At 37.2% G+C, this 22532-nt stretch overlaps 1 protein-coding gene across 4 annotated transcripts in view; it reads left to right on the forward strand.

Moving 5' to 3' along the window:
* Nucleotides 1-22238, forward strand: part of ADD1 (ADD domain-containing protein 1) — a 40717-nt gene extending 18479 nt beyond the window's left edge. For 2 of the 4 annotated variants that reach the window (XM_073955197.1, XM_073955199.1), the window contains exons 2-6: nt 6281-6749; nt 6815-8130; nt 13196-14284; nt 15427-15972; nt 16040-16567. In XM_073955197.1, coding sequence (XP_073811298.1) covers nt 6281-6749; nt 6815-8130; nt 13196-14284; nt 15427-15972; nt 16040-16188 — 3569 coding nt within the window. In that variant the 3' untranslated portion in view covers nt 16189-16567. Of the gene's footprint in view, nt 1-6280; nt 6750-6814; nt 8131-13195; nt 14285-15426; nt 15973-16039; nt 16568-19869 lie in introns of those variants that run through there. The other 2 variants (XM_073955198.1, XM_073955200.1) reach the window with 1 other exon arrangement.
* The last annotated feature ends 294 nt before the right edge of the window (nt 22239-22532 follow it).

The raw sequence follows: 22532 nt of genomic DNA on the forward strand, positions 1-22532 counted from the left end.
TTTGTCCGTTTATATGAGTGTGTGTGACTGTGTCTGTTTTCATACAAATATAAATTGCGCCAAAAATTGTAAATTTCAAGAAATTTTAATTACTTTGTTGAAGAAAAGTTTCCAATTTTTGGTTTTTATTTTTGTAATATTTCTTGTGAGGTTTTTCGTTTGTCTTTTTGTTTAAGGCGAATTTGTGCCTTGCCTGCCATTTTGTAAAAAATCTGGCGTATTATGAATTTGCTTTAAATGCAAATTCATTCTACCGGCGAATTCAAAATTTATAGCTTAGCCTAGACAACCACCTTCATAACATTGCAGAGTTGTATTTGTAGCACTTGCCATAATTCCTGTACCCAATTATCACTTGCCATAAGTTTTGCAAAAGCTTTACGATAAAACATTTTCTTTTTGAAATAAAAAAGCTTTGAATTTGTATCTACTAATATGGCGGTTAAAAGCTTGTTGAACCATGCCCCAAGAACTAATTTTCTTTTAATACAAGATTCAATTAATAGGTGTAACGTGTTTTAGAACAAAACAGCTGATTCTTGTTTTCTGTGTGAGAGAGGGAGATAGTTGAATTGTTTGAACCTGTTGATCTTGATAGTTGTTATTGGATCATCAAATGTAGGTAGTTTGCTTTTTCATTTAAATTTTTTTAAGGTAAAAATGAATGAATTAAAAATTGACCAAGAGTAATAATAATTTCGCAGTTCCTATTTTATAGGTGAGAGAGTTGAGGGGAAAATAAAACTGAGAAACGTAGTATCTAAAATCGACTAAAGCATAACATAGAAGACCTAATGAACATAAAATAAACCGCAATACTTTATGGAAGTGGTTTGATACCAGGATGCCATGATTTCTCTAGATCTTTTGCATTGGTTCCAATGAAAGATCCGATCTTTCTTCAGCATTTGATTGGACTCCATGAATTATAAATATATTAAGAGATAAAATCATTAATGAGATAAACATAACAAACTTATCCAACTTTTATGGGCACATTTCGGAAAGTATGGACATTCGCATGGACTAAGCCCCCGCATCGCGTCTATATTGTTAACCCTGGCGGGGAAAACGTGTAGCCCTTGGGTAACAGATATGGCAAAATTATCCGCGTGTGCACTTTAACCCAGATAAAGCCACTGGTCGTTTAAACGCCACAAAAAATGGTTGCAAAAATTGACGTAAAACGCTGGTTTTTTCGAATATTTTTGTGGGTTTTTTTGCATTTTGTTATAGTATTGTCTGTTATCTGTAAGTTCACGCTGATAACGCTTCATTTGACCTACGCATTTCCACGCAATTGGCCAAACACCCAAGCTATTCAAAAAAATCGACTTTTTCGTAATTTTCGACTTTTGATGAAAAATTTAAATATGCGATAAAAATTTATTCAAAAATGTTAGAATCATATAAAGTCAGGGATTTGTTAGGAATATAGTAAGAGTATTTTCTCAATCAAAAACCAAGGGATTGGCATGTAAGGACACACCTATATTATACGGCGTTTATATTATAGTTTTTTGCAGGGTTAACCTTCTTTATGAGGATTTGTTTGAAGTATATACAATGGAAATGACATTTGAAACCCAGACCCACTGGGTTAACCTTGTTATATATAAACGGCCTATTACGCTCCAAAGTTTTTGGAACTTTTAAAAGAAGGCCAGATTGCAGGAAAACTTTACGTTTTAGAGAAAAAAGTTATTTGTTAAAAAATGCTTAAAAAGTCTCAAAAATATAAATTTCATTAAAAATTTTAAGTTTTCTCGCAAAAAAAATTCTCGGCGCTAAGTGGGTTAACTGTACATGATCCAAAAAAGTGGAACTTTCCTAGAATTTATAATATAGATCGTGGTTACACTAACCATTATTATCATGATAACTGGTTTATCTCGATTTCATTTGACGTACCTATAATGTATGAAAACATTTGTCAACCAAGTTAAGATAAAGCCAAAATCATGATGATAAAAGCAAGTATAAACGTACTCTTAATTTTAGTTTTAGAAACAACTTTTTATCAGAAATTGGTTCAGAGTTTCGTGCCAATTCGGTTCAAGGCGCGACAGATCTCAAATAAAATGTATGCGGTAAATGACCGGAAGCTAAATATTAAAAATTGCAATTTTGGCTAGAGAAATGCAGTAATGTAAAAATAGACAATTATAGTGGTATAAATTTCCTACTCATCGCACACAAAGTGCTTCCGAACATATTGTGTAGGCAAGTGGCACATATGGTCAACAAAATATGAGACAATAACGTGATATAGATCATAGACCTAATTTTAAAAATCCAAAATCTAATCCAAATTTGCGAACTTAAAGATGACAAGTGAAGCAGTTGTTGTTGTAGCATCTACAGGTTTGGCATGTATCGTGGATTGAAAGAAAAATAGGGAAGAAGAGAGAGAAAATTAAAAATAACATTTAAGCTTCCAAATCCAGTCCAAGGAAGCGGGCTGCTTCGACTGGGTGCGAATGGTAGTGGGATTCTGTAACGCATATTTTGGATACCGACAAAGATCGGTAAAGTTAAAATAGTTACAATTTCGGTAATTAACGAAATTTGTCGGTATGTTAGCGACCAAAATAAAGTTGTGGCTAGGTAGTCCCAACAGTGTTGTTAACTTTTATTCAAATATTCTTTCAAATATACCGATTTTTGTCGGTGACAAATGTCAGAGAATGTCTCACTGCAGGTCTGAGGTTTGTTGGGCATGCGAAAAGGTGTCTTCTAATGTGCGATGTCTATCCACAATTTGGGCATACATCTGAGATGTCAGGGTTTAGAAAAGAGAAGTAACTTCTTAAGTAACTGGAGATACCAATAGTGCGATTCTCCAACTTAATTTTTAGTTACTGTTAAAAAAAAAAAAACAGAAAAATTAAAAAGCTTTTAATTCACGTAATTATTGTATTCATTAAATAAGCGACTAATAAAAAGTAGTCGTTAAGTTCTACCGCTTTTATACCCTCAGCATTTATGCTAACGAGGGTATATACACTTGCATATGAGCAAAATGTGACTCATCAAAATAATGGTTTTAGACCACAAGTATGTTGGGACGAAATGCGTTTCACACAATTTGGAGTCGATTTAGCCATGTCCGTCCTTCTGTCTGGCTGGTGCGCACGATATCTCTCGAGCGAATGAACAGATTTGGTCCAAAATTTTGCGTTCATAATATTTTGTCCAAACTTAGTTTAAGTTCAAAGCTAGGCCATAACGATCCATTCCTTCAGGTACCTCCTAAATTGTGTGCACGATAATTCTTGAAGGGAGAAACCGATTTGGTCCATACTTTTCGTATCGTAATATCTCTACGGGACAAGATCAGGTTTGAATATGGACTATATAGGTCCACTCCTTCATGTACTTTCCACACAAAATTTGTGTAGAGTGCAGTGCCTACTTTCAAATAGTTTTGCTTCTTTTTGTAACAACTTGTATTCGCTGCTTCCATTACGACAGTACACGTTTTCTCAGGGGAAAGTCCATACTTCCTGAGAAAATAGTCCGAAAGGTTTAAAATACCGCCATAGCACCAGGTGTAGTGGCACACGATAAATGGTCAAAAATTTGGAGTTCGAATCCCTTTGATTTTTGTTGTAACAACTTGTATTCGCTTTCCCTATTACGACGGTACATGTTTTTTCAGGGGCAAGTCCTTCTTGAGATAATGGCCCAAAAGCTCCAAAAAAGCCTGCCGGCGCCAAATAAAGTGGTTAATACGTAAGATAATCCTCGAAGAGTGAAACCGATTTGGTCCAAACCTTGTACTGTCGGCCAAGCCGACTAATACTTTTTTACTTCTTATTTGAATTTTTAATTCATAATTTTGTGTGTTTAATGCCACCGATTTTTATACCCTCAGCATTTATGCTAACGAGTGTATATACACTTTCATACGTGCAAAATGGGCCTCATCGAAATAATGGTTTTAGACCCCAAGTATGTTTGGACGAAATGTGTTTCAGACAATTTGGAGTCGATTGAGCAATGTCCGTCCGTCTGTCTGTCTGCCTGTCTGGCTGGCTGGAGCGCACGATAACTCTCGAACGGATGAACCGATTCGGTTAAAATTTTGGCTTTCGTAATATTTTGCCCAAACTTAGTTTAAGTTCGAAGATGAGCTATATCGGTCCACTCCTTCCGGTACCTCCCTCACAAAAGTTCGAAAATGTTCGGAAAATTTGTGCGCACGATAACTCTTGAAGGGAGTAACCGATTTGGTCCATACTTTGCCCATCGTGGAGCGTGTACCAGACTTAGATCAGGTTTTTTTTTTTTTCGGAAAAGTTCAGTTTAGGGCCATCTCTCGAATCGCTTTGATTTGTGTTTTAGCAACTTGTATTCACTACCCCCCATACGACGGTACAAGTTTCATTAGGGGCAAGTCCATACTTCCTGAGAAAATAGCATGAAAGTTGCAAAAAAAACCCCTATGACACCGTTTGAGGTGGTTGGAGCGTAAGATAACTCTCGAACGGATCTGCCGTTTCGGTCCAAAATGTGGCCTTCATAATATTTTGTGCAAACTTAGTTTAAGTTTGAAGATAAGCCATACCGGTCCACTGCTTCAGGTACCTCCCCCACAAAAGTTCAAAAATGTTCGGAAAAATTGTTCGTGCGGTAAGGGAGTGGGAGTGGTGAAGGGAGTGGGCGAATTGGTCTATACTTTACACATGCTAATATATCTTCCAGATATAGATCAGGTTCAAATATGGTCTATATTTGTCCACTCCATCCGGTACCTCCCACACAAAATTTCGGAAATGTTCACTTTAAGACCTGCAATCGAATCACGTTGATTTTTGTTGAAGCAACTTGTATTCGCTACCTCTATTACGATGGTAAAAGTTTTTTAGGGGCAAGTCCATACTTCTTGAGCAAACAGCCCGAAGAGTGTAAAAACCCCCTATGGCACCATATGTTGTGGCTGGAGATCCACTTCTATAACGGTCAATGTCGACCCATTGCTTTTAGACTTTTGATCTTTAATCCTAATCAACATTTTTGTCGGTCCAAACGCCCAAAATTTTTAAAACCCCCTAAATTGTTTCATTATACACAGGCTGAGGGTATACTTCTGTCGGCAAAGCCGACTGATACTTTTTTACTTGTTGTCGTTAACTTAAAAAATTAGTTAGAAAATAGCAATACAGATCAATGTTGTGATAATACCGATCAGTATTGGAATTCTGTAACTTTCTTTTTGGTTACCGACAAAAATCGTAAAACTGAAAACGTAAAATTGTGAATGAAAAGTCCTAATAAAAGTTGACTGTTGCCATCGGTAGAATTTGGCGACAACTTTAAAAAAATGAGTGTATATTTTCATCTTCGCTAATGGGTGGCGGTCTACCACCGATGTATGGACCTGCTTCATTGCCTGTTCTATATCATCAGGGGTTATGGGATATTGGGGGATATTATTCAATTCTAAGGTCTGGATGTAGTTTCTCTGATTTGCCACTCTTTTGTCGAAGGTGTTATTATGGTAGCTGTATAATGTTCGCCGGAATATTGGAAAAGCGACAGTTATTTACATTATTTTCTTGATCCTTTTTTTCTCTGCCAGTTGACATAACACTAGGACACTAGATGGCTTTGGACAAAAACAAACAGTAGATGAGAAAGAACAACTCCTTGCATATTTTTCCCTGGGGGATCTGTGTTGCCCAAATTCCTCATAGGGTTGTCCAAGTAGTAAGTCCACGATCTATTGATGTCGTTAGTAAGCGTTGTCTCCATAACCTCCTTTAAAATAGTGGTATGAATAACTGTGTTTAACGCTTTCGACAAATCCAATGCCACAAGGATTATTCTTTTATGAGGCCTTTTGCTGTTAAAACCTTCGGTTATTTTAGAGGCTAACTTACAGAGTGCTGTGACCGTATTCCTTCCACCTCGGAAGCTGTGTTGGTGGTCGGTAAGGCGGAAATGCTCATAAATTGTTGGTAGTACTTTCGCCTCTCGTATCTTAATGATCGATAGGGGCTTTCAAAGTTTTGTAAAGGGAATTTCTTCCCGATCTTCCAAATATTTGAACTGAAGCATACATTGAACGTATATGTTGTACAAATGTGCTTCAGTCATACGCTCTGCATAGGATTAGCAGGAATAAAATTATGTCGGTGTTCAAATAAGTGTTAAATAAATTTAAAAATTAAAAATCCTACTTTCTTGTAAAAATCTGTTCCGAATTTATAATAAGCCAATTAAAAAAATTAATCCTTTGCTTTTTACTAACAAAATGTATATTCTTCTTTTACAGCTTCTAATTATGAATTCCATCCGAGCATCTCAGAAGAGGAAAAGCGTTTTTATCTCAAAGCCTATCCAACAGTGGATATTGTACGTGATCGCAAAGTTCATTGTACAGTATGTAAGACACACATTGGTACAGCTCCCATACAGGAGACTGGAATTAAAATGCATCCCATTCTACGTGTTACACACTGCTTGAAATGCCACGATTTCTATAATAGCGGGGAATTTAGTAAGGGTGAAGATGGCTCAGAGCTATATTGTCGTTGGTGTGGTCAAGGTGGTGAAGTGTATTGCTGTTCCAGTTGCCCCTATGTATTTTGCAAATCGTGCATTGTAAAGAATTTATCACGTGGCGTGGTGGCAGATATTGAACAGAATGAGAATTGGAATTGTTTCAGTTGTGCACCGAAAATACTATGGCCATTGAGGGCACAGCATTGGGCTCTCATGAACTACATTGAACAGCAAAAGAAGTAAGTTTAAAAGGAAATTTACAGTTTTGTGATTTTATTAATCCCCCGCTAATCGTTTTTTACAGGGAAGCTTATGGCATGAATTTAAGTGAACCAGAATTGAATCAATGGTTAAGACGAGATCGCAGTAAATGTTGTCGTTTGGCCAAAGCCAAATGTGGCAATATGTCAGATTCTATGGAAAGTTTAGATTCAGTTCAATCCAAACGTAGCCAGGGTAGCTCTTCAGGTTCGGCAAAGAAGGCTGCAAAACATGCTACCACACCCTCACCCCAGCAGCCCAATGCCAAAAGATCTAAAAACAATGATGAAGTGGTTTGTACACCGGACCTGTTAAGCATGTTGGAGCCGGATTGCCAAATTACGGTGACACAGAAAAACAATAGTTCCACACCCCAGCAGCGGCCAATGCCATCACCATCGTCGTCGGGTCCATCGCCAAGAATTATATCCATACAACAATCACCAAGCAGCTATGGTGGTGGTGCCAACATAAACCAATCGTCAACACCGAAATCTTCTGTACCACCCCCTTTGTTACTTAGAAATACTGCCATTAAATTGCGGCCAACTGCACAGCCACCAATTGTGCGGCGCACTGTTATTGGTCCCCGAACACCAGCTCCAGGCGGAAGCACAACCCCGGTGTATCACACCATTAACGGCTATCGCATTGACTTAAATTCTGCCGCACAACAGGAAACTTTCCGTTTGCCCAATGGCAAACTTATACAGGTGAAGAGGCAAGGTCCACCACCAGGTGCTAATCCCGCACCCACAAATAATTGGCAACAAATGCAACAACAACAGCGAGTTGTACCACAAACTATTGCATCTAGGCCAGTGCAAATTACCGCACATCCATATCCAGGACCAAATGTAATTCAAACACCACCTGGTCAACCGCAGGTGGTACGCTATCATAATAATGTTATTGGTTCGACAACAATCAATGCTGTTGCTGGTCACAATGGTCCAACACCATTACAGGCTATAAATGGTCAAATACAAGCCCAACCCCAAGTTGCTAATGTCCAACAGCAAATGCCACCAGGACAACCCATACGTCCGGTTATGGTACGTCACATTTTCCCCGACAGTCCCATAGGTCAGGCACGTACTCAACTGCAAGAGCAAGTGTTCAATGCCATGGAAATTTGTACACATCTTACGAACAAAGTTCAAACATTAACCAACTCGAATGCCTATAAACAGGCTAAAAACTATTTGGAAGTTAAGGAACTCTATATTCACTTATCGTATCTGTTGACCTATGCAATTGGTCGTTTTAAGGGTTTGCAAGATAAATGTTTGGCTGATATGCGTCATCTTGGTTTCGGCAATGATGCTGATTGTTTGGAAAATGGTCAATTGGCTGCAGGTAAGTTTGTTGTTGTTATTATTTTATAATTGTCTGCTTAAGTGATATTAAGATAATTTATTTTACATTGTTACTTAGTATGTATGGAAAATGTTATTTATTCAAGTCTTCCAAGTAAATGCATAGTGGGGATAGTGAAGTAGTTATCTCAGTATAGATTTTTCTATTCAAAAGAGCGGGGAAACACTATTATCTTGGACAAAACAATAAAGAAAGGTTATAAGTTCAAATAAAACAGAAATGTATTTCAAATAGTGAAATGCAATTCAAATAGGAGAGTGTATTCAAGACAAATATAAATATGGAATGTGTATAAATTATTCAAGTTAATCAAATAACAAAATTATTAAACAAGAGCCTTTGCAAGAATATTGAAAGGCGCTCTAAGTAAAGCGTCATTAAGTTTTAAGGGTGTTATCCCTAGTTGTGCAGACCAAAAAAACTCTTTTTCATGATTTTTTTTTTTTTTTTTTTTTTGAAAGAAACTACCAATATTTTTGAGTCTTTCTTTTCTTTATATGAAAGAGCATATCCTAAATTACATTTGGAATTTTTGTTGTTGAAAAATATTGCATGGTGGTAAAGACAAGACAAGATTTTTATATATTTAATAAGCTCACCAACATATATAATGATCGTTCTGTTCGTTTTCGAGCTATCGTTGGCACCGACTTCTAAAATGTCATTTCGAGAAAAACGCGTTTGATCTACACAGAAAACACAAGGAATTCTTCACTTTGAATCGTCATATCTCAGCCAATTTTGCTTCGATCGACTTATTTACTCTACTCTATACTAACTGTACTTCAAAATAAGCCAATAAATTTTTTGTCGATTTTTTGAAAGTGATAACCCAGCAAAAATTTGGATCCGGTAGTCATTACGTAACCCTTTACAAAGTAATGTAAACAAGCTTCTTCTGAAAAGTAATGGGTTACTTCTTAAAAAATTAACAAGGTAAACCTACTTACTTTACTCCTCCCTAAGTAATGACGACGGTGGCACAGTGAGTGTGTGTCCGACTATAAATCCTAGGGTTGTGTGTTCAACGCTCACTGTCGGCACGCGAGTTTTTTTAATTAAAAAATAACAGTTCGTGGTGAACATGTGCACTGCACATTTAAGTTCTTAAGCAACCCTTAATATTCGTGTGCGTGGTATAGTGTGTAGTGTCTTTGGCTAGAAATCAGAGGGTTCGTGGGTTCAATTCGGGCAGACAGCGAAATAAAATAAAGTAAAATAAAAGTAAGATGTGTGAGGCAATTAAAAACAAATTCTCTACATCAACTGTCTAAAAATAGAATTTTTTTCACCTTACTTTTCAACTTCTAGTGGCCACAGAATAACTAGTTATTCTAGTGGTCATAAAATATCTACAAACTGAGTGCGACATGCCCTTCTAAAAATAATGGGGAAGAAAGGGGGTTTGAGAGTAGTTACGGCTGCCATAAATCCCTTACGAAACCCATGATTTTGGGTGGAGTTTTTTTGCTGGGAAGTAGTGTTGGCTTAAGCTGGCCCTGGTTGCTTTGATGGAATTTAACTACAGATCTACTGGAGTTAGTTGAGTAGGTTTGGCAGGGCAATTGAAAATGTGCAGTGTATCGTTAGGGCTGCGATAGATTGGGGATGTTCTCCGTGGATCGCATTCACACGTTAGTACTTTATACGAACACAAACACATAATTGTTGATGTGAGGGCCCCTGGTCGAAGATTCCTCCGAGTCAATCCGGTGGATATAACTGGCCGCCGTGGGATTGCGGAGGTACTTTATGGCATCTGCGACTGCATCCGTGTGAATGCTATTTAAAGCTGCTTTGATATGCTTATTGATCTAGGGGTGTTAAGATCAGTCAAATAGGAATTCAGCCTTTCACATCACAAATGACATCAGGGAAGGTACCTGGTGCCAAGATCGTACAATGTTTCGCACACGTTACGATCTCAATGCCGTATGGAGGGGCGGAATACAGGAGAGGTATAGGTTAAATAGTTCTGGAGATATTACCCACCATGGCGAACTCCCTGTTTCACTCTACGGGGCTTGGACTTCTTGTTCCTGAATTCCACGTACGCCTGGCGTCCGCATATATAATTGATTAGCAAACGATTCAAAATTTGGGTTGTCTGCTCGATGACCTCAAACAGCGTCGAGTAATTGACAGTATCAAAGGCTTTTGATAAGTCAAGCGCCACCATCACTGTTGTATCACATGGCTTGCTCTGGTTGAGTCCTCGACTAATATGTGTGGAGATGACGTACAGAGCTGTTGTCGTGCTCTGCGGCTTACGGAACCCATTCTGATGATGGGCAACTGGATGGTTGTTTCTGACGCCGGGGAGGAGTAGAGTCTTTTCTGCGGGCGACAAAAGCGAAATCGATATGTACGATTCACATTTGCTGGTATCCTTACCTGGCTTCAGTGGCGGGACCACCCTGTCAATATTTCAGACTTCTGGAACGATATGGGTGACTAGCAACAGATTGAGAACATTAGTGAGTTACTCGACTCCCGATTCCAACCGTTTCAGCAATACGATGGAGATTCCATCAGGGCCCAACACTTTGGATGGTAGAGCGTTCCTGATGACATTGGCGTCATCATCCATTGTAAATTGTATTGGGTCATCCTCTGCAGGAATAGATCTAATGTGACGTAATACATTTTTCTTTGCCAAACAGTTAACTTCCAGTGCCAGCCAAATGCTGCGTATGCGGATGCTGTTGCGGGGACTGCGGAGGAGTCGCGTATTCTGATAACGAAGACGACTTCCTGTCGTAGTCCCTCACCTGGACCCTGCATCTATTTCATCTCACCGAAGTTTGAGAGTGGTGGATGCGGATGTGACAAACTGAGCACATTCATATTGGTCCTGGGTTTTTCTCCGTCCCGGCACGGACCACAAGAATCCGGAGCAGGCATTGCGGGATAAGCAGCTCCCAACACAGAAAAACGATACACGAACACAAACACATAAACACATATCGTCGATGACATATGTGATAGGTTAAATGTATACATAGCTGACCTAGTGCAGTTCTTCCATCTGAAGAATATGAAAATATCCGCCGCTAAATTCACAGCCACGCTGTTCACCACATGGACGGCTGAGATGAGGCTCCCACTGAACATATTGGTCGATGGTGCACTGATTCCGACCACTAACTACCCTAAAATACTGGGTGTAACGTTCGATAGCATGTTCAAGTCGTCCGCGCATGCCACAGCTATTTGCAATAAGATCAGAAGTAGGAACAAGGTTCTCAAGTCGCTGGCCGGCAGCACTTGGGGTGCTGATAAAGAAACCTTGTTGACCACCTACAATGCAATAGGCCGGTCTGTGGTAAGCTATGCGGCGCCAGCGTGGTCCGCAAAGGTTAGCGCATCGCAGTGGAAGAAGATTCAAACCTGCCAGAATGCCGCCCTGAGGACTGCAACAGGGTGCCTCCTCATGACACCAGTAGACCATCTTCATGAGGAGGCGAAGGTTTTACCGGTGCGTCAGCACAATAAGATGTTGTCGATGCAGTACCTGCTTGGGTGTTACCGCAGTGAGCATCCCTGTCGCTATTTAATGGACAGGCGCCCCCCCACCCAGGCACGTCAGGAGAGACCTTCATGATCTAGAGAGAGAGGTCCAAAGGTATAAAAGAGAACCGCTAGATCAACGAGCCTATCAGGCAGGCTTGAATCGCATTCACACCAACATGGTTGCGCAAGCAGTACGAAGATACAGTGTGAATGCCGTACTTGGAAACATCCCCCATCCATCGCAGCAGAGGAACGACAGCTGCCAAGGCAAACACGAGTGGTTTTAGCTCAGTTAAGATCCGGACGATGCAGCCGCCTCAATTCGTATTGGGCCAGAATTGACGCCACGATACCCAACATATGCCCAGCATGTGGATTGGGACCACACGATACTCTGCATTTATTCAACTGCCCAGCTAATCCCACTCACCTGTCTCCTCATTCTTTATGGACGCAACCAGTCCAGGTTGCAGAATCCTTGAGTCTGGATACAGAGGAACTTGATAACTGAAATAATACACGAACGAACATATATGCGTTGCTACAACAACAACAGAAAAACGATACAAACATTATGTAGTGTGCCACACCGATTATAACTAAAAATAGACAATGATCTTCATAACCTTTATAATGTTTTCATGGTTGCAAAATATGTATGTATTTTCCAATTGTTCCTTCCTTTCTTCCTTCCTTAAAAATGTCGGTGGATATTGCAAGGTACGTTCCCAAATAGGAATGATATTTATTATAAATTTTAACGGGCAAGGAAAAAGAGCAACATAAAAGGCTATGGGAGAAAATGACATGTGAGGCGAAAGTGGACTAGATGAGTGTATGTTCATGGGGATTATAAAAAATAGCATAATTTTTAATTGAGCCTCAATGATTTTTTAGTTTTTAGATAACAAAAATATTTTGTAGTTTTTGCTGTTGCTTTTTTATTACAAATTTTATCTCTTTATCATTGTCTTAAGTCATTTTTCTTACACATGGACTTAAATTAAGTGTTTTACGAAAACGAAGAAAACTGTGTTTGAGAAAATAAAAAAGTAAAAAAAAAAAATAAATAAAAAGTTACTAAACCGGAATGTAAGTACCAACCAGAAATTTAAAACTAACCGATAATGAGTTATATTTCATTGACTTCCGGCTATTATTTTTAAAGAAGTGCAAAACCTGGATATTATCCTGGAAATGGAAATTATCAGCATGGACTCCAAATAGCACATAGTTCCAGTAATGGAGCAATAAACCCCATTAAACCATTGTACAATAATTTGTTTTGTTTGAGACTTGTAAAATAAATTGTCTCTCGATGGCACTTTGATTTTTTTGTCCATGTGTGTTGTACTCGCATCTTTTCAAAATTCCAGACAAACAAACTGGAAGAATGGCAGAGCGAGTGAAAAATGTCTGAAGGCAATGAAATTAAAACTCATTTGACGTTAATTTTAATTGTTTCTTTTTTATTATCTATTTTCTTTTTATTTCATGGCTGCGCGTTCTCCTTCGTACCACCAACGTGTAGCTGTTGACTATGTCTGCTATGGTCAATTGGATGATGTTGACTTGTTTAATACTGGTTCCAACAGCTTCCATAATCAAGTGTATGAATATCGCAAAAGTCTGCACGCCAATCTCAAGGATGGTGAAGATGGTCCCAAATCCCCACTACCACCCATATTTGAATTGGGTCAAGGCAAATCGAATGAAATATCTGATGATGAAAATGGTGAAGATAGTTTATTGGATGGACCAGAAGTTGAAACAAAAGGTGGTGGCGATAATTGGATGGCCGGTGGTGAAGATTCTCCAGCTCCTGCCTATGATCAAGAGAATGAAGAAAATGAAGAACCCGATGAATCTTATATGGACAATGATGACGAAGAAGATGGTTATAGCAGATCTGTGGGTGGTTATGGTGCTAGTTTTGTGCAGGGAACAGAAGAGTCTATGCGTCGTAATGAAGAATCACATGCCTATGATCGTAAACTGACACGATTAGTGTCACAATATCCCTCTATTTGGTGTACCCGTCATCCGGACTATGGCAACTTTGAGGTAACACGTAAACAATGGCGCATCATTGCCGCCCACTTTGATCGCAACGAAAACATAAAACTCCGCTGGAAAAATATACGTAAACGTTTTGTACGCATTGAAAAACGTATTGCCGATGGTAAACGTTTTAATGGTCACTTTGATAAAGCCATGGCTTTCTTGGCTAATCGCGATTTACCACCAAATCAATGGTTACCCGTTGATTGCGGGGAAGATGATGGTGACACCTATGATCGCAGGCAATTAGATGCCATGGAAAAGAATTTATCACGTCATGAGAGAGATGAATTTGGCCCTGGAGGTGGTGGTAAACGTGGAGATGGTGGTGGTGGCAGTGCAATGGCTGGCCCCCCAAGGGAACACCACAACCAACGTCAATTTAGTCAATATCAACCAGCTGTAAAGCCCATTGAAATTGATCCCTTAGATTTGAAAATCATCACATTTGTTAAGACAAATCCAGTATTATGGAGGAAATCAATGGATCCTGAGGCAGATAAAATTGATGAACAAACGCGAGCCACCGTCTGGAATCAATTGGCTAAATCATTACAGAGTAAGTAGAGGGAACTAAGAAATGTGTAGGATTGTATTTAACGATCAAGAAGTGAAAAAAGTATTTCGAACTTTTTAAAAAGAAGTGGGCTAAGTTATGTGTTGAGACATTGGCTAATTATACCCTCCACCATCATATGGAGGGTATAATTACATTTGCCATTCCGTTTGTCACACATCGAAATATTCGTCGGGGACCCTTTAAAGTATATATTCTTGATCAGCATAAAATTCTAAGTCGATATAAGCAAGTCCGTTCGTCTGTCTGTTGAAATCAAGATACAGCTCGCAATATTTAACATAGATCTTTATAATTTGGTGTAGATGTTTCTATTACTGAATGTATTGAAAATGCGATATATTGGTCCATGCTTTGATATAGCCCACTTAAAACAGTACCTCCCGATTTTTGGTATTTGGGAGGTTGTGGCCTCAATATCCCTCCGAAATGACTGAAATTTGGAATTAGTCTCCGTTGTAGGTATATAACTTTCCACCTGAAACTTGTCGGTATAGGTTCACGTCTTTATGTAGCCCCAATAGAACGGTACCTCCCGATTTTCGGTATTTTCATGGTTTCATCGTCATTATCAAATGGGAATGGATACATTTTGGTATTTAGTCTACGATGGGGGTATATAATACACCAGAAGTGAATTATCACTATATATTCTGTATTTTGAAGGGTTTAAGGTCAATATACCTCCGAAATGGCTGAAATTTAATGTTTAGTCTTCGTTGCGGGTGTACAACATTCCACCAGAAATTTGTCAGTATAAGACCACGTCTTCAAATAGCTGCCGTAGAACGGTTCCTCCCGATTTTCGGTATTTTGAAGGTTTTAGTTTCAGCGAAACTGATGACATTTTAGTTTTCGATGGGGGTATTTAATACATCAGAAGGGAATTATTAGTATAGCTCCACCTTTGCATACAGCCCTCATAGAACAGTACCTTCCGATTTAGGTATTTATTCTCCACAGAACTAAGGCTACGCAAATTTGTCAAACTTCCTCTGGGTTTAGGAACAATAAAGCCACTGGACTATATTTTCACTTCTTGATCACAATTAAGAGGTTGTCAGACAACCTCTCAATCTACCCGTTTTTAGTAATGAATAAATTTATTTTTCTATAATTTTTAGCTGTCTCCAGTGAATACATCAAAGATCGTTGGCAACATTTATATGAAATGTATAAAACATTCCGTTTGAAAACCATTAAATCGGCCGAAGATCGAGCAAATCTTGAATTGAAATATTCAAAATATCTTGCCAAATTATATTTCCTCTATAAAATCGACGAAAGTGAGCTGCGTAATGAGAATAATGGTCTCTTTGAAGATTGCTTTGAGTTGGAAGATGATGAAGAGGCCGAAGAGGAAGAAAGAAAGGCTGCTGAACGTAAGAAAGCAGATAATCCAGATGCTGATGATGAAGCGGAGCCGGATTCAGCAGAACATGATAGTGGTCAAGATGAAGCCGATAATAGTAATGACAAGGATAAAACGCTAAAAGCGGCGCCCACAAAATTACAAGATATGCCGGATGATAAGGAATTCCTTAAGAAATTGGTGGAATGTGTAAAGGAATATCCTGCCCTATGGGACACAAATCACCCAGATTACAATGACATTATGGCCCGTGATAATCATTGGCAAGAAATCGCCGCAAAATTGGAGGAATTCAAGCGTAAGTTTTTACATATGATGCTTTTTTGTTAGAACTCAATTAAAATCTTCCTTTATTCAATTTGCAGGTGAAGTCAAAACAATCAAATTACGCTGGCAATTGGCTAAATTTAGCTATTATCGCTACAAACGTGAAAATGGCCAAATCATGGAGAATTCCAAAATGGAACAGTATTGCAAAAATCTACCCATTGAAGATATGGATTTTTTGAATTAAAATTAGAATCTCATTTTTCATTTGGTATCCTTTTCTCCTTCTAATCCTCCTCTTGTTTTTATAATAAGTTTCCTCCAAATTGTATTTATATTAGATATCAGTTTACAGGATATTATCATTTAGCATCTTCCTCTTTCTCTCTCACACTCTCTTCCATATCGTTTCAGTTCTAATTCTAATTTAATTTTTTTTTTATTATTTATATATTTTTTACACTTTTAATTACGTTTTTCCAATAAAGATAGCCATACATATTTTAAATACACTTCGATATTCCAAAAGTTCTCATAAATTATAATCTGCGCAAATATATACGAATATACTACAAGTCTAAGTAAATAAAGTGAATGACATTTTCAATACAAGAAAGTCCATATAAGTTTGGAACGTGTTTTATTTCAAAAATAAAGCTAAATTATTTATTCCCATTGAAATAATAATCCAAGCCCCTTCCTCTGTTTTAAAGTTATTTGTTTTTAGTAGATCGGAGAGGAATAAACAAATTCATTTACCGCGTTTGACGCCTTTTTTGGAAAAATCCTTTTTGGTACGGGTTGCCCGTGTGTTCAATGGTTTACCGCAAGATCTTAAGACCTTCAGTGGCTCCTTAATCCGTTATAAAATGAAGTTATTTGAACATTTCAATCGGAGTGATTTTGAAGATTAATAATTTTTCGACTAGTACAAATTTTTGTTATGATTGTTTATGTTCCTTATTTCTAATATTGCTTAGCTGATTACTAAACAGATCTTCATATTTTCTTTAATTACATCCTGTTAATGAATTTTAAGACTATCAAATTAAATTTATTGTTAGATTTAAGCTTTTGGAGTAGTGTATGTTTTGTAGCTTTTGGAACCGCTCTTGGCCCTATGGGCTAGGTTCCCATTTATGAAAATAAATTGAATTGAATTGAATTGAAATAATGTTGCTTAAAAGCTTTTCCATCGAATTGTTGTTCCTTAACAGCATTTTCCATACAAAAGTTCTTGGTGAACAACTTTGCCCAAAGAAAAGCTGTAGGTGAAGAACTATTCGTGTGGAAATATCAATGTCGAACACTTTTCATATGAAAAAGTTATAGCCACGTTACTTTTTATCTTGAAAAGTTTTTGTCGAACAACATTTTGTACAGACATTTTTTCATACAGAAAAGTTGTTGCCAAAACAACTTTTTCTATAGAAAAGTTGTTGCCAAAACAACTTTTCTGTATGAAAAAAATGTCTGTACAAAATGTTGTTTTCCGATAGAAAAGTTGTTGCCGAAACAACTTTTCCTATAGAAAAGTTGTTGCCGAAACAACTTTTCCTATAGAAAAGTTGTTGCCGAAACATATAGGAAAAGTGGTTGCCGAAACAACTTTTCCTATAGAAAAGTGGTTGCCGAAACAACTTTTCCTATAGAAAAGTGGTTGCCGAAACAACTTTTCCTATAGAAAAGTGGTTGCCGAAACAACTTTTCCTATAGAAAAGTGGTTGCCGAAACAATTTTTCCTATAGAAAAGTGGTTGCCGAAACAACTTTTCCTATAGAAAAGTGGTTGCCGAAACAACTTTTCCTATAGAAAAGTGGTTGCCGAAACAACTTTTCCTATAGAAAAGTGGTTGCCGAAACAACTTTTCCTATAGAAAAGTGGTTGCCGAAACAACTATTCCTATAGAAAAGTGGTTGCCGAAACAACTATTCCTATAGAAAAGTGGTTGCCGAAACAACTTTTCCTATAGAAAAGTTGTTGCCGAAACAACTTTTCCTATAGAAAAGTTGTTGCCGAAACAACTTTTCCTATAGAAAAGTTGTTGCCGAAACAACTTTTCCTATAGAAAAGTTGTTGCCGAAACAACTTTTCCTATAGAAAAGTTGTTGCCGAAACAACTTTTCCTATAGAAAAGTTGTTGCCGAAACAACTTTTCCTATAGAAAAGTGGTTGCCGAAACAACTTTTCCTATAGAAAAGTGGTTGCCGAAACAACTTTTCCTATAGAAAAGTGGTTGCCGAAACAACTATTCCTATAGAAAAGTGGTTGCCGAAACAACTTTTCCTATAGAAAAGTTGTTGCCGAAACAACTTTTCCTATAGAAAAGTTGTTGCCGAAACTTTTCCTATAGAAATGTTCGTATAGAAATGTTGCTGCCGAACAACTTTTCGTATAGAAATGTTGCTGTCGAACAACTTTTCGTATAGAAATGTTGTTGCCGAACAACTTTTCGTATAGAAATGTTATTGGCGAACAACTTTTCGTATAGAAATGTTGTTGCCGAACAACTTTTCGTATAGAAATGTTGTTGCCGAACAACTTTTCGTATAGAAATGTTGTTGCCGAACAACTTTTCGTATAGAAATGTTGTTGCCGAACAACTTTTCGTATAGAAATGTTGTTGCCGAACAACTTTTCGTATAGAAATGTTGTTGCCAAATCAACTTTTCGTATAGAAATATAGAAATGTTGTTGCCGAACAACTTTTCGTATAGAAATGTTGTTGCCGAACAACTTTTCGTATAGAAATGTTGTTGCCGAACAACTTTTCGTATAGAAATGTTGTTGCCGAACAACTTTTCGTATAGAAATGTTGTTGCCGAACAACTTATCGTATAGAAATGTTGTAGCCGAACAACTTTTCGTATAGAAATGTTGTTGCTGAACAACTTTTCGTATAGAAATGTTGTTGCCGAACAACTTTTCGTTTAGAAATGTTGTTGCCGAACAACTTTTTGTATAGAAATGTTGTTGCCGAACAACTTTTCGTATAGAAATGTTGTTGCCGAACAACTTTTCGTATAGAAATGTTGTTGCCAAATCAACTTTTCGTATAGAAATATAGAAATGTTGTTGCCGAACAACTTTTCGTATAGAAATGTTGTTGCCGAACAACTTTTCGTATAGAAATGTTGTTGCCGAACAACTTTTCGTATAGAAATGTTGTTGCCGAACAACTTTTCGTATAGAAATGTTGTTGCCGAACAACTTTTCGTATAGAAATGTTGTTGCTGAACAACTTTTCGTATAGAAATGTTGTTGCTGAACAACTTTTCGTATAGAAATGTTGTTGCCGAACAACTTTTCGTATAGAAATGTTGTTGCCGAACAACTTTTCGTATAGAAATGTTGTTGCCGAACAACTTTTCGTATAGAAATGTTGTTGCCGAACAACTTTTCGTTTAGAAATGCTGTTGCCGAACAACTTTTTGTATAGAAATGTTGTTGCAGAACAACTTTTCGTATAGAAATGTTGTTGCCGAACAACTTTTCGTATAGAAATATTGTTGCCGAACAACTTTTCGTATAGAAATGTTGTTGCCGAACAACTTTTCGTATAGAAATGTTGTTGCCGAACAACTTTTCATATAGAAATGTTGTTGCCGAACAAATTTTCGTATAGAAATGTTGTTGCCGAATAACTTTTCGTATAGAAAAATTGTTGTCGAACGACTTTTCGTATAGAAAATTGTTGCCAAGCAACTTTTCTTATTGCAAAGATGTTTCCGAACAACTTTTCGAATAGAAACATTTTTTACCGAATAACTTTTCGCACAGAAAGAAAGATATTGCTAAAAAATTTTCGTTATAAAAAATTGTTGCGGAGCAATTTTTCATTGAGAACAGTTCAAGTTCTTTAAATCTTAGGTTAGATATTGCAATTTAGTCAACACTGTCTCATTCAATCATTGTTTCATATTTACAGACAAACAAGCCAGTGATGATGAAGATAATGAAATAGAAATTGTAGAGCCTAAGACCGATCTTATTACCTTGGATTCCGATGATGATGATGAGCCAGCACCAGCAGCAAAAACACCAGCAGCAGCAACTCCAGCACAACCACAACAACCACTCATTAGAATACAAAAATCAATTCCAGCCACCACACCCACTACTACCACTATAGCTCAAAGTCGTGTGGTCATAACACCATTAATGCAACAACCACAAAGACTTCCAGTAGCAGGCTTCAACAATACCATGACTGCAAGAGGTACCTATGTTCCTCCCGCCGCCCCTGTAGCTGCGACACAAATTACACCAATAAAAATTGGCACTTCTTCAGCACCAATAGCTCTTCCGCCGTTAGTTCCGGTTAACAACACTATAACTCCTGTTGCTCAGCCTGCTCCGCCTTCCCTTGAAGATGATGAAAATATGGACTTGATGAGTATGGCTCAAAGTTTTCTTGCCAGTATGCTGGAAGTTGATGTAAATGATGGTTCTTCACGTAGCAGCTGTGAAACAACACCACAAACCAAAAAACAGCCACGTAAGAAAACGACTAATAAACCAAACCCTACTCTGCTTAAACAAAAAGCCATGCTGGAATTGGAACGTTTGGAAGAAATGAAACGAAATGATCAGAAATTAAAAATGAAATGTAAGGTACAGTTGAGTAAGGCTGAAGATGAATATCCATTTGTGAAGTCGTTATTGGAGGCTAAACGTAAAAAGGAAGAACAATTGTTGGAGAAAAATAAGAAATCGCCAGAGTCCACTACCACCATGATGGTTAATACTGGTCAAGAAACTGTGGAAGTGCATTTGGTTATCGAAGATGACCCACCAGTAAATGGTGGTTCCAGTGGAAAAGAGGACGAGCAGCATAAACGTAAAGATTCCACTGAACAAAATGGCTCTAAAGAAACAAATCTCAATGAAAGTAGTAACGAAAAGGCAAAGGAAGCTACAATGGACGTATTTGAAATATCCGATGATGTATTACGCGATGTCAAAGACAATAGCTTAGAAATATTAGAAACTTCTAAAGTAGAAGAAAAAGAAAAAACAACAGTAAAGGATGTTGTTGAAAAGGAAATTTCATGCAATGATCCCAAGGATGCAAATGATGAAAGTTCAGTCGCCGAACCTAAAGAATCTATGGAAACAACAAGTGATAATACTAAAATGGACGTAGATATTGAAGATGACAAAGAAACAAATAATGAAGAATCTACGGCAAAAGATGTAGCAGATATTGAGGATGTTGATGTCTATAAAGAAATTGCAAAGGTCTTACAGAGAAGGAGTTGCGATAAGCAACAACAGGAAGAAGACACAACCGAAGAGAATGAAACTGCTGCTGATATTCCAGCAGCGGAGCAAGAGGATCACGAAAATTTAACACAAGGAGAAATAGAAGAAAAAGACTCAAATATTGAGGAGGAGGAAAATATTCCCAGCGATGAAGTAGAAAAACCACCTACGCCCCTTGTGGATGAAGTTTCGGAAAACAATAGTTTACTAAATGTTGCAATGCCTCTAGAAGCTGGTATCTCTAATGATGATTTAATAACAAAACAACAAGTCACTATTAATCCTCCTGCAACAGATGAAATAGAAGAACTGAATTCCGTAATAGCTACGGATGAGCAGCAATCAACTACCAGCAATGGTAATGTCTAATTTAAGAAAATTCCAGCTAAATCAAAGTTGGACTAAAACAAGCCCATAGCATTAAAAACTTAACATATAGATATTTTGACATATTTATGTATGTACGTATGAATTAATTTTTAAACTACAAACGAAACGGGATTATAATGAACACTCGCCTTTCTATCAGATGTGGCGATAGAACATGTTTTTACAAAGTATTGAATAAATCAATCATTTCCACATTTCAACGTGTGTTCATTATAATCCTTGTTTTTTCTTTTAATTTCAATTACGTTGAGACAACAATTATACATAAGCATTATTTAGTTTATGACGCACGCCCCTTAACCGCAAACCTACACACTCTTGAACAAAAGCAATGAAATGAAATTATTTTGTAACGTTTATATTTGCCTTCCTTTTACCTGTAGACACAGGTAATCAAACTATGTTTCACTTTCTTTTTTTAATGAATAACTTTTCAATATTTAGTTTGTAGTTGTACAAAAATTTGAATTAAGAAACAATTTATAAACATTTTTATGTAATATTTGTTTAACATTAGATTTTCTCATTTCGAAACTTGTGAAATTCAAAAAAGAAACAAACATTTTCTCTCTGCTGGTTGTACAAGTTTTCTTTGTATTTGATTATTGAAAATTCCAATAAATTCTTTAATTTTGAGACAAATACATATATGCAAGTTTTTTTTTCTTAATTTGAGGATTTGATAAAATGATTTGATTACCTTTGATTTAAGTTGTTTCAAGACTTATATAACTCATTTATTTTTTTTATTTTTTTTTTTATTTTTCATTAATTTTTATTTTTCATATCATTTAAACATTTTATCCAAAAATTTCAGCCCAATTTTAAAGGTTCACTGGCCAATAAATGCTCACTATCTTCACCCATTGCAAATAGAGAGAGTGAGAAGACAACGTCCTTGAAGGTACATTGTGAAACTTCTTTCCTATATATAAT

The sequence above is a fragment of the Musca autumnalis genome, unplaced genomic scaffold, assembly GCF_047663935.1.
Source record: "Musca autumnalis isolate F117 unplaced genomic scaffold, ASM4766393v1 scaffold_5, whole genome shotgun sequence".
NCBI classification, from domain to species: domain Eukaryota; kingdom Metazoa; phylum Arthropoda; class Insecta; order Diptera; family Muscidae; genus Musca; species Musca autumnalis.